The sequence below is a fragment of the Hippoglossus hippoglossus genome, chromosome 3 (assembly GCF_009819705.1).
Source record: "Hippoglossus hippoglossus isolate fHipHip1 chromosome 3, fHipHip1.pri, whole genome shotgun sequence".
Classification (NCBI taxonomy): Eukaryota; Metazoa; Chordata; class Actinopteri; order Pleuronectiformes; family Pleuronectidae; genus Hippoglossus; species Hippoglossus hippoglossus.
In genome coordinates, this window is record NC_047153.1 from 19984790 (window position 1) to 19997475 (window position 12686).

General features: G+C 39.8%; 1 protein-coding gene across 1 annotated transcript in view; it reads left to right on the forward strand.

Annotated features, from left to right (window-relative positions):
* Window positions 1-6017, forward strand: part of LOC117756318 (transmembrane protein 266-like) — a 42120-nt gene extending 36103 nt beyond the window's left edge. Inside the window, exons 9-11 of the mRNA XM_034576740.1 lie at window positions 470-665; window positions 4099-4161; window positions 4404-6017. Coding sequence (XP_034432631.1) covers window positions 470-665; window positions 4099-4161; window positions 4404-5038 — 894 coding nt within the window. The 3' untranslated portion in view covers window positions 5039-6017. The remainder of the gene's footprint in view (window positions 1-469; window positions 666-4098; window positions 4162-4403) is intronic.
* The last annotated feature ends 6669 nt before the right edge of the window (window positions 6018-12686 follow it).

Here is a 12686-nt window from a genome sequence, read left to right on the forward strand (position 1 = left end):
GTCTGAGCTGGTGTCACAGCCCCACAGTATTTTATATAATGTATTTTCATCCAAAAGCCTCTTGGATGAGAGGTGTAACATCCTCCTGTATCTATAACTTATAATTTGGCCTTGATTCAACCCCACAGACAAAATATTTCACTCTCAGGTTTTGTAAATCTAAAGGTATGTGTGTTACAATATGATACGATGTAATATCAGTTTTAAAGAGAATTACTATATACCTTCACTTTGTTGAAATTTATGCTTTTCCTCCATTTTTTCTTCTCCCCATATTTGTCTCATCTTTTCTCCTCATCACGTTTATCACTCCATCCTTCCTTTTCTCTCTTTCCTTCCTGTTCTGTTTTTTCCTATCCTATCCTTCAAATCCCCTTTTACTGCCTCTGTTCATTCACACTCATGACCGGCTGCTTTTCTCTCTTTTTCGTTGCTCGTGCACAAACACATGCAACACAATAACCTGCAGTTTGAGATCAGGCAGCTCAGGGCCCATCTGGCCCAGCAGGACCTGGACCTTGCAGTAGAACGTGAAGCAGCCATGCAAATCCACCACGTCTGGGGCAAACAGGGCAGGAGTTTTCAGGTTGTCGAAGGCTTGACTCCCGGGGAGTCGGATGATGAGGGCGGCCAGAGAAACCCCAGGGAGCCCAACACCGCTGCAGGTATGTATATTTGAATACTGAGTTAAAGAATACGCTGATAATATATGAGTTGGTTCTAAAGTATAATTTCACAAACTGAACATGGGTCTAATAGGCTTCTTAGACAAAAGCTAATGCAGGTGTTTGCTTGAGAAAGCAGCATGACAAACCTGGAGAGAGGTGCAGCATAAAGTATGCACATAATTATGTGGAACAAAAAGACTCCAATGGTGTAACATCAGGTGAACTGGATGCCACAGCAGTGTACAGTTAATCTGAAGCGGTAGCCCTGGAGCATCTTCGAGGCCAGGCTCTTAGCCCCCACATGCTCACACACAACACCCATCTGACCGCAGGCGCTCTGTGATCAATATGAAGGGCAAAAAAGCTTTTAGGATCTGGTGATTCCTGGAGAAAACAAACATGTTCCCCCACACTACGTCAGCCCACGCAGGCTTCTGTCATTCCCCCAACTATCTCTCTCGCTGCCCCCCTCGTGGCGAGGCCAGCCAAACCAACGCCGACCACTCGGGCTATTTCAGGTACAGAGTGCTCTGTGAATTGGGCCTTGTTAGTAAAGGAGTGGGCTCCTGTCAACATCTGTTCCCCTTCACCTGCAAACCACAATAGGGCACCGGGAGGCTCCACAGCGGCCACAGAATTACCCCAAGGGCATAGTGGGAAATCTGGCTCTCAGAAACAAGTGGGGCTTTTTGCAGAAACATGGTCACTGGGATGAGCACTTAGGCCACAGAGCTCGAGGCAAGTCAGGTCAACTCAAATCAAGTCGAGTGTATTTGTGTCGCCCAATTTTGCACAGCGTGTCTCGATGGGTATTCTCTCTCTCTGACCGGCAGAGAGCCGTCACACTGTAAAGACCTCTCGTCCAGTCGGTGGCATTCGTGATGACGATCGTGACTCACGGGAGATCAGGGGTTTTGAACATCTCAAAGTACTGAACCATGTCAATTTAAAGAACATCCATTGACAATTAGTGTTAATCAATAGACAGGACTGCAACAGAACAATAGAAGAGATTTACCGGCTGGTTTGGTTGAAAGCAACATTTATATTTATATTTCTGTATTTATCAAACTGTCCAAACAAAGGCCTTGGAAACATGGTAGATATTTGCAGGGTAACAGGAAGCACTCAGACTATGAGTCCGCAGCCATCCTAACAGATCAGTGACATAGAAAGTCTATGGTCTGTGGTCTGTGGTCTAACATGCTAATGCTAAGCGGGTATGACGCTACATGTGTTTACCATCCCTCTTTAGCATGTCATGCTACAATTAGCTAATTAGCACTAAACCCAAAATACAGCTGAGCCTGATAAGGGTTAGGGTTCTGAACCAGGTTCTGAACAAACTGAAGTTTTGACCTGATAACGATTGAAAAGTCAGAGAGTTGTTTTGTTGACACCAGTTTTGTGGATTTACGCAATTTTATTGTGACAGTGGACCATTAATATATTATTTACAAAAAATTGTGCCAATTCATCCAGTACATATCAGGATCATGGTTGTGGACACATCAACCAACAGACTGACACAGGCATCACTAGAGCCAGGCTGCTCTCATGGCTAAAAGAACATATATATATACCTACTGTGTATTAAATCTACAGAAGAAATCAAAGACTATTTCTTTTAGCAGCGGTGGAGTAAGTAGACAAACATTTTACCAAAGTAAAAGTACAAATAATTAGACAAAACATACTCAAGTAAAACTAAAAGTACCACATTAACTTTTCTATGAAGAAAAGCAAAAGTACTTGCTGAGTGTATCCTTTTCCTAACTCAATGGTCAACTACATCTTTAAAAAAATCTATCTATTCTCCTTATTGATAACTTTAAAAAATATATATTTAAAAAGACTTTGTGAACATGTAACAGTGGATTGTAAAAATGTAGTGGAGTACAGATTTAATGACATTTTTTTTAACTTGAGTACAGATTCACGAAAATGTACTTAAGTACATCCCAACACAGTATCAGTTGCAGTGGTTGCTAATCTTCCTGAGGTTGATCTGTGGTGAAGAAAAAAAACCTCACCCTTCAAAAGGAAAGTTTACATCTGAACTGAAAGGACCTGAGCACGACACCTCTCCTCTCCCACAGATGACAGCCTGCCAGTTAGCCTTGACAGTTAGAGGACAGTCTTTTATATATACCGGACGGCCCATTCTTTTTCTTCCTTTCTTAAGATTCATGTGTTATTAATTGTGGAGTGATTGTCTCAGTCTTGTTTTAGTGAGTGCAATGCTTCCTCTCCAGGGGTGGCTCAGGGATTAATATTTTAGACTGAAAAATAAATGAAATTACCTATCAGAGTCCCCGGCGTGTCCCGGGGGACGGGGGCTATAGCACTCAGGGTACTCTGGGTTCGCACTCAGCCAGCGGACAGTGAGCTCAAGACCAATCAAGCGGACGGAAGAGCGTGGCGGATCACAGCCAGTCACAACGCACACTGAGGCCTGCAGGACCGGAGGGATCCCAGTCTGAACAAAGAGCTCCCACTCTCCTTCTCCCCCATTTCTCTCGTCCCTGTAACCAACCCCACCCTGTCCAAGTTTATCTCTGGTGCGCCAGGGTGCAGCTAATGCAGAGCGAAGCTGTCAATATGATGTTGTAAACACAGGAGATATTTTCCATTTGGAGTACTTTGCGCTGTTAACAATGACATGGACCAAAATACCTGCAGAGAAAAAGGTGTGAAATCCAATTAAAGTCGTTTACACTATATTTAACCCTACATTTAAATATACACTGCTAATTAATTAAATCTCTGGTGCATTCTGAATTTATATTCTACATATGATAATATGCATTTAATCCAAACAGTATATTATTTCTATTTGCATTGATTTTTGGGTAATCCAATAGTTCAACGACTAATTAAACTATGCAAATTATACAAATTATACAAATTATACAAATTAAAATGACAAGAAGGATCAACTAGAAATATTGGGATTTATTTAAATATCGAACAGTTCAGAGAGAATGGAGGCTTTGTGATATATATTGTTTATAATAATATTTTATAATATTCTGTATATTACGTATAATACCAATATCAGTTTATTTTACATGATTGATGACTGAGGTAATTTTCATTGATTGAACTTATGCATGTAGCGGAGCTTAAGTGAAAAATTGCTACACTTGGATTTGGAGGACATCACTGTCAAGTATTTCTTTGTAGCTATTAATATAAAATAAAGAATGAAAAGAAGAAAATAGTATGAATATTATTTTGTTGTAATTTTCAATTATAATTATTATGCAGGTCCAATTTGTCTCAAATCTGACATGAACAAAGTTGAGTAGTAGTAGCAGAGTAAGAGTCCAAACACACTTACATGTTTTTGTCAGAAAATGTTGTTATCTAGCATAATAATAATAATCATCTCATCATTTTGTTTACATTTATTTCTTTATTGACTCAGATCCAGTTGGACACGATGACATGAACAACTACATCAGCCAATACTACAGTGAAGCAAGCAGTGGTAAGGAACTTAACATTTTAGTAAAATATTTAAATGTAAATTAAAAAAATATTAAGCCTGATATTTACTTATTTACTTTCAATGGATTTATTAACGTTTCCTTTAAATTTACTCTTACATTCAATCAGTCAGAGGTTATCCAGTTTTTGTCCATCTGGTCGACACAGTGAGTTCAGTGTGAATTAGATGAAGAAGTAATTACTTTTTTCTCTGTTGTCTGACTTTTCCTAATTGTAATGAAGATGCTGGGGCTTCTGGCTTAGGCACTCGGATCATCACCATGGCAGCCATTGACGTCCACCTCCCAACCCACACAACTCCTGTTCAGTCCAACCCCATGCATGCTATGGAGCGGGTGGTCAGCGCAGTAAGTGACTCCACCAGCATATTACAGTCCAGTGGCAGCCTGACGGCCCGGCCCCACAGCCTGAGTAGCCACACCCGGGCCTCATCTCTGACAGACTGCAGCAGCAGTATGGCTCAGGACCTCAGTCTGAACTACAGCTCTCATCGCTGCTGCCCTCCTTCCTTCTCAGGCCAAGACCCTAGGGACCCCAGCATGATGGTGCAGGAACTACTCTCCTCCCTCTCTGAGGACCCCTGCCTCGCCCAAAAGGGTCTGGTGGTGGACCCTGTCAACCTTAAGCTTCCCAGCCCTACGGGCTCAGAAAAGGCCAGTCCCGAGCTGGACAACAGGATAAACATCTTCAACCGCAGGAACCAGGAGGAGTGGCGGGGCCGAGGAAGGGGCTGCGTGCTGTTGCAGACCAAGCCACTGATCCACCTGCAGGGCGGCACCACTGAGCGATCCCTGGAGGAGAAGTACCGGCTCCTGGGACCAGCTGACACACCTCTGGGTCACATGTCTGACACATAAACTATGTTTACACAGAAACAGGAAGTTATTTTTCTTTTTCTTTTTACCGCCACCGAGTTTGGCACCAATCTGAACTCCTGTGGCAGGTTTAACCTCACGAGAGGGTAACACCACATAAGATTTTAAATGTTTCTGTTGCTGTGTAAATCCAATCTTGGCCAGTCCAGAGCGAGCTTGAGCCTTCGCTTTTAGCTGACACTGATGCTTCTTAACTTGACTTGTTCAGAGCTCTTGAACAGAAATGAAGATAAGAACTCTTACGCCTCTTTGTCATACTGTCCCCTGTTCCTCTGTGATGGATTTTGAAAATCATAAACGCCCTGAAATAGCACAAACAAAACCCAGACAATATCCCAGCAACAGGGAGTCTTATAATGTGTTCTGTGACACATTCTTCATCAGGAATTCTCACTTTGAATAGGTCCTTAATGCACTGAACCTAATGTGAATAAAAACCAGCAAGGGTCCATTCAAGCCTATACTGAACAAAACGTAATGCTGAACAAACCTTGACACCGTTCTCTGAAGCTACAAAGATTTTTTTCCTTGATATTCTTTTTCCTTTCATTTGTATCAGCGACTTCAAACATTCATCATGCTGTCTTTGTTGAAACAGTCACAGGGTACATAAGACTGGCTTATATTCAAACAAGTTTCTTCTTTTTTTACCTTTTGGCTTTCTGTCACCTATTTGTTTGGAACATCAGAATTAATTGAACAGAACCTTTTGTTTTAGTAGGGTGTATTTGTGTGGGTGAGATGAAACGTTAAATGACTGGATTCTTCAAATAGTACTAGACTGGAGTGCTTGTAGCATGAACCTTTAAAAAAGATAATGTGCCCTAAATGGCAAGCAAATTCTTTGCACTTTAATGTTTACAGACACTTTTGTAAACTTGATACATGGAGGACGTTATTGCCAAATGCAGGTGTTGTCATTTGAATGAAAATAGCAAAAATAAACGTTAGTATTTCCTTATTTGCTCCTCGTTTACTGACTTTTGTTGATTATGTTCCTTTAATTGATTTAGAGCTGCACCATAGACGCTGCAGTGGCATCAAACACGCCGTTTCTTCTCCAGTGCACTGTACAACATTAGTTGATCATCACCTACTTATTTGCATATGAATTTAAAAAGGCTAAATTATTTAAGGTTATCAACATAAGAGGCCCTGTCACAGCAACTGCTAATTGTTCAAGTCATTATCAGTGTGTCGTGAGAAGAACCAGCTCCCTAATTACCCCCGATAGTATCATTAATTCACAAGATGTTGCTTGTGAATTAACTGCTGTACCATTTTGTTGCTTGTCAAATGTTTACAAGTATCCAGAGAATGTTTTAATTGTTAATAACTCTTACAGCTGCAATCGTCTATCAACACAAATGTCTTTCAAAACGAACTACTTAATTTACAGAACTGTTCCCGAGGATCGTTTGTAACAGCTTTAAATGTTCACTTAATTTAGTATTAATGTGTTTGTAAATGGCACATACTTATACAAACACACATATACATGATAAATACATAGAAGAATATCATCAGTATTAGTTTATAAGATTACTGTCTGTAACTAACGCTGACACTGTGTTCCAGTGACGATAATTGACTGATGCTGAGTGTAGACACATAATTGATTTTGAATTATATCTTTTTACACCTTTAAAGAGCAGCCCAATAACATATCAACATATTAATACCCGTGTCAAAGTCCAATCTGCCAGTGTCTCGCTTTCTGCCAGTGATCATGTTATGTCTTCCACACACAGTGGGCGTATATCCACTGATAAGGCACCGGAAAAGCTCTTCTCATATTTAAAGGTATGGGAGCCAGGGGATGTGTATGTTTGAGTGACAAGTGGTGACACAGTGAGGGGATAATGAAAATATGAAACTGAGTGAAAGCCTGTGAAAGCCCTCAGATGTGCTTTGAGAAAAGAGGAATGAAAACATATCCACACAATTTGACTCTGCATATCCGGATTTAAATTTGATTCTAATCTCTGCAGTTGCATTCATCAAATATTTGACATATCTTTCGTCACGTCTCTCATATGTTTTGTTTAAAAGGAAAATGTTATTTGGAATGGACTGTTCAAAGAGCCTGTCTCATTGACGGCAGCCGTCATTCAGGTTGTAGTTTTTGCGCTGCCTTTTCATGTCAAGAAAAGTGGTGACAAATTGCCGCCTCGCTTGCCATACATACCTCAGCAGGCTGAAAAAACAACATTGTGGATTCCAGTGGAATTGGACAAATCCCCACGTGCATTTGCAGATCTGCAACGTCCAACGTGTGGCAAAAATCACGTGTATAACGTCAACAACAATCGTGAAGTCCGTCTGAGTTGTCACTGATGAGTTTCCATCTCTTGGAAAGAAACTCTCAGCCTAATACGCCACTGAAATCTTTGTACACATTTGTATACATTTTTGCAGATGTATGCACACATTACATAATGTGCATTTGCAAATTTGTTTACACATTTAGAAATCACAATACACATTTACAGATATTGACATGTTTACAAATCTGATTACACAAACTCACACGTTCTGAATACACATTTGTAAATTTGTGTACATAAGCAAATATCGGTACACATTTGTGGATTATTTTACACATTTACAAATCTGATTACGCACACATGGAATGAGATACAGATACAACTCTACACACACAAGTGAAAATTCGATTGCTGCAATATTGGCCCCCTTCTTGGCCCCAATATTGGCCCCCCAACTCCAAACATTCCTCTATTATTATTTCGAGTAACTCAAGAAAAAGTTCTCAGACACAACCAGTTTTCAGTAGCCAACTGTGACGTGGCTCATTTGAAATGAGTTAACATGTAAGTTGATAACCTGGACCTGCAACCTGCTCGTAATTACCAGACCCATCACATCAATCTAGTTTACAAAAACAACAATCCTATCTTCTGCCATGGGACTGATGAATAAATAATGATCTGCTTGGCTGTGGACACGCACAAAGGAATCCTGTTGAACACTGGGTCCAAAGCCTGGCTCGGCCTCTGTGTGTCACGGCTGCCTTGATATTAATACCTCAAGTGGAGGTGCTGTGCCTCCAATCTGAGCCCTCTCCAGCTCAACCAGCCATGTAAAGGAAGGGATAAGTAAGACAGCTTAGCTTTCAGCTAAAGAGCAAGAAGCTAAATTGTTTGTTTGTGTGAGGAAGTAAAACCTGAGGATAAAGCACGAAGCGCCTTTACAACTAGAGTATTAATGAAAAGTGAGCCTGAATGATTCATATGAACCCAATTTGCCAATACGTATCATAGTGTAAGTTAAGAGTCCGATTCTGACAGGCGGGGACACTGAGCAGACCTTTAGGAGACATGTTAGGAAGTAAATTGCTTGTGGGACCTCTCCGGTGAAAGCAGAGGTGTAGTCCCTGTCACACTCACAGGAAGCTGAGTGAATTAACAGTGACCATTAGACATTTAATAATTGAGATGTTTTAATAACGGCACAGAGGAAGTCACTTAAACTGCATTAACATTACATGATCATTGTTCTCATTAAGGAAGGGAAAGCGATGACCTCCGAGGTGAGACTTACATCTACCAACTCGTAGGTGATATAAGATTCTTTCATTCCTTCCTCGTTTACAATATATATAGTTGTGAAAACACATCTATTACACATGATTTTACTTTTATTCTCCAATTAAAAAATATATTTTTGTGGAATTTCAAGTTTAGTGAACATTTTACTATTATGTGCCATATAGTTGCTGTATTTTCTTCAAGGGCTGTGCTGGTCAAAAATACTGTTACATTTTAATTTTAAATACCATTACAATTAGATATACTGTATTTCTACGATTTTACAAGCTGTATTTTATGTCAATGCAGCTATAAGCACGTATGAATTATGCTAACCACAATCGTCGAATATGACTCCACAGCTAGCTGTTATCCTTAAAACTTAACTTAAAGGTGCTATATGCAAATGTCGTTAGTGCTACACCAGGGTTAGCAATTAGCCTACTCATCCACTCACCCTGCTTTGGCGATCTCTCTCTTTCTTCCACTACACACTTATTGAGGGAGATGGTACAGGCTCAACCCAAGTAACATAGAACTAAAGACTGAGGAGCAGAGTGGAAATGGACAAGGAGCCATTCTCCCTGCGACATGTCAGTGTTGGTTTGTTTTGCCGGTTTGGCCTTTTTATTTCGAATGATGTCTCAAATGCACTGGTCAACTTTTTAACAGCAACATATTCTTCATAAAACTGTTTCCACAGAACATGTGTCCACGTTCTCTAAAGGTGATGTAAAGCGGCAATTATCAATATTGTTTTTATCAATAATTGATCACATGACCAGTGTTATGACCAGTGTTATATTGATCTGCACGGAGATATTTCTCCTGACTTTGCAGTTCCTCTCACTCCTCTGGGCTTCATCACATTTAATTGTTTTGGTTTTCTGGCCTCTAACTTTATTGCTTTGGTTCACTGTTGCTGCTCTAATTGCTTTGTTTTCAGCCGCATTAGCTGGTGATCATATGTAGCATTTAGCTGCTGAAGAGCCAGCTTACAAGAGCTTACAATCAGGAGTTGTTGGAGACCAAAAACCAGAGTTAATGTTTAACTTAAATTCATCCATTCGGGCCAAACCGAAAAATGTATCCAAATTAATGTTAATGTTGCTGAAAAGTTCATCATATAAATTTAAAGGGGAACAACATCAAGATTCAAGGGATCTTTATCGTCACTGTACAGGTGCAATGAAAGTTTGTGTAGATGCCTAATACACACATGAACTAAGACTACAAAGTAATGGATAAAGCATAACAGAGGCTATGAAAATATTATATAGGATAAAAATAAAAATATATAAAAAGAAACAAAATAGAGACAGTATAGATAATTCTCGAATGAATTGACATATCCAAATAAAGGGACAGATCTTAAAATAGAGAGGCCACTGCACAGAATAAGTTATTGAACACATAATTATAATAAACATTGCTTTATATATATCGAGGTTGTTTCTGGTCAAAAAGTAGTTTTAGGTTTTCATTCTTCTGACTTCTGTCAATTATTTGTAGCTGTCAAGCTTTAAATTTACATTCTCATTAGTTGGTATTTGTTGTAGCCCATGTATGACTTAAAGTGCCACTAAAAAGTACTGAAAACTGCAAATATAATGCAGAGTTGATCATCAGTTTATACATGTGGGTACTTGTCACTCATGTACTTATCTCACTTCCTCAGCTTGAACAGATTAGCCGCCAATTCACTTGTTCCTGTCTGGGTTTTTGTGACAATTGAGAAAATGTATGACAGTAGATAAAATAAAAAATTTCCAAATAGGAATTTAATATATGATACTATGAGTAAAATGAGGATGTTTTATTATAAAAAATATCATGTTTCCCCTTTTTTCTGTACAAGAGACATTTACTGATTCCTGCAAACAACACCAGGGTGGTCTTGTTTGTGAACGTGATTTATTCTCGAGTGCTTGGACGGGATTGTGAGCGTCGCAGCCCTATGGCACCGAACAGCTGGGCATAATGTGGAAAAAGGGTCAATCTCATTGAGAAGAAATAGATGTGGGGAGAGTGACTGCATTACTGCGGCGTTCTGACAGATTCAGAACACGTCTCACACAGGACACTCTTTCATGAGGCTCTGGAGCAGGAGAAAAATACAAATAAATTATACATCGTTCTTTAAAAAGCTTCTCAGGTTCTCTTTTTGAAACATACTTCTTAAGTGCTCATGGATCCAACGGTTCGCCTGGTGGAAGAAATCCACTCAGGAGACTGTTGTCATGGCTACTGAAGACTTTTTTTTTTCTTTATTTAAATACAACAGTTCTTCTGGTACCCTTCCCTCAACACAGTTGTGATGCTTCAAGTATGTGGTAAATGCAAATGTTTTTAATATGCTGAAAATAGGAACAAAATAGAAATAGAAATACAGAAATGTAATGTTGAGTTTTCTTTGCCCAATCTAAAAATCTTTGACTTTTTATTTCCTAAAAGAAAAGAAAAGAAAAAGAACAAACAGAGAAACCTGATCATTCCTCTTGTTGCCCCTGCATATGTTATAAGAAGTCAGATAAAGAGGAAAGCTAGTTAGTCATGTGATAAACACGGGGACGCGACTGGCTCGGTCTTCTGGGAGATGGGACACTACATCTCTCTGTGCTCCAAACAAGTGAATAAAATAATCTACACAACATCAAAATTAATTCAGCTATCCGACGTGTAAGGATGAACTTATGCATGACTTGCTATGTAAAGACTCAATTAGCAAACATTTTTGAGTAAAAAGCACAACTCCCCAGGGAAATGGCTCGCACTGATTTTCTTTTTCCAACCAACATGTACGGTATATATATTCATACTCAGTCTCTTGCTTCTGAAACAAAGGCATAAGCATCACAAACAAAGTTTTAAGACATAAGTACATACTGTCAGAGAACATGAATGATTTACACTCATCTTTATTCCAAATCTGAAAAAGTTTTTCTCAATCTCTGACTCACAAGGATCATTATTGTTAAGTCGTATGAAAAGTTAAGTCATATGAAAAGTTAAGTCAGTTAAGTCATATGAAAAGTTTTTTCTGCATTTAATGAAATACATTTATGAGGCAACATTTGCTCTAAGTAGACCATAAAAATAGAAATGACTGTCAGCTCTATTTTAATTGACTTGCATTATTTGACTCCTGCATTTAAATAAACTAACTGGATAAAGACTCTTTATTAACTACATTAACATTTTGATTCAATCATCAATAATGTAAATATTTGAGTGTGCACTGTATCTGTCAAAAATAAAAATCTAACTCTAGTTGACAAGCATCAGTGCGCTGATATGTTTCAGCCAAGAAGTAGCTGTGAATGAATATATTCAAACTGAGCACAGTGATCAGCTGGTAAACTGCTTTTCTCTTCATCACTGTACTTGTTATTTGTGTTAAAGTTATCGATAGAATTTTCCTGAGTGATTGAAGCAGAAAACACAGATATCCTGCAGCGTCTCTGGCCATCATCAGGGCCGACACTGGCATCAGCCGCCCGGAGTCCGGTTACCTTCAACTTTAGTCTGAGTTGGTGGCCTCGGCAAAATCCCAATCACTGTCCCGGCCAGAGCTCGGGGTGTCTGCCAGCGCGTGCTGGGGCCTTGCAGCATTTCCATCTGGCCTCTGGGGAGTCGCACATCAATTGCTCTCAGCTAAATGCACTCACATATGAATATTTCAGTACAATTTAATGTTTCAGCTACAGCCCCAAAGGAGCAGAGCATCAATTTGTGAACACAGTTCTCCTGGAGTTAAAAGCCAGGCTGGATAATACAGTATGAAAGGCGCTGTCAATCTAAAGGGCCTTTTTGAGAGAGACAGAAAAAAAAAGAGAAAGAAAAAGAAAAGCGAGCCCCTTTCCCTTCAGAATCCAGCTGCATACAGTACAAGCAGCTTTTCAAAGTTCCCTCTGGAAAGTAGGCGACTGGGGCAGCTTTTGGTTCACCAGAGTCACCGGCCAATTTGCCAAGCTCGGTCAGCTTCCCCGAGTCCTGGCCGTCTGCCATTTGGGCTCCACACGCTCACTCACAAACACACACACACACACACACACACACACACACACACACACACACACACA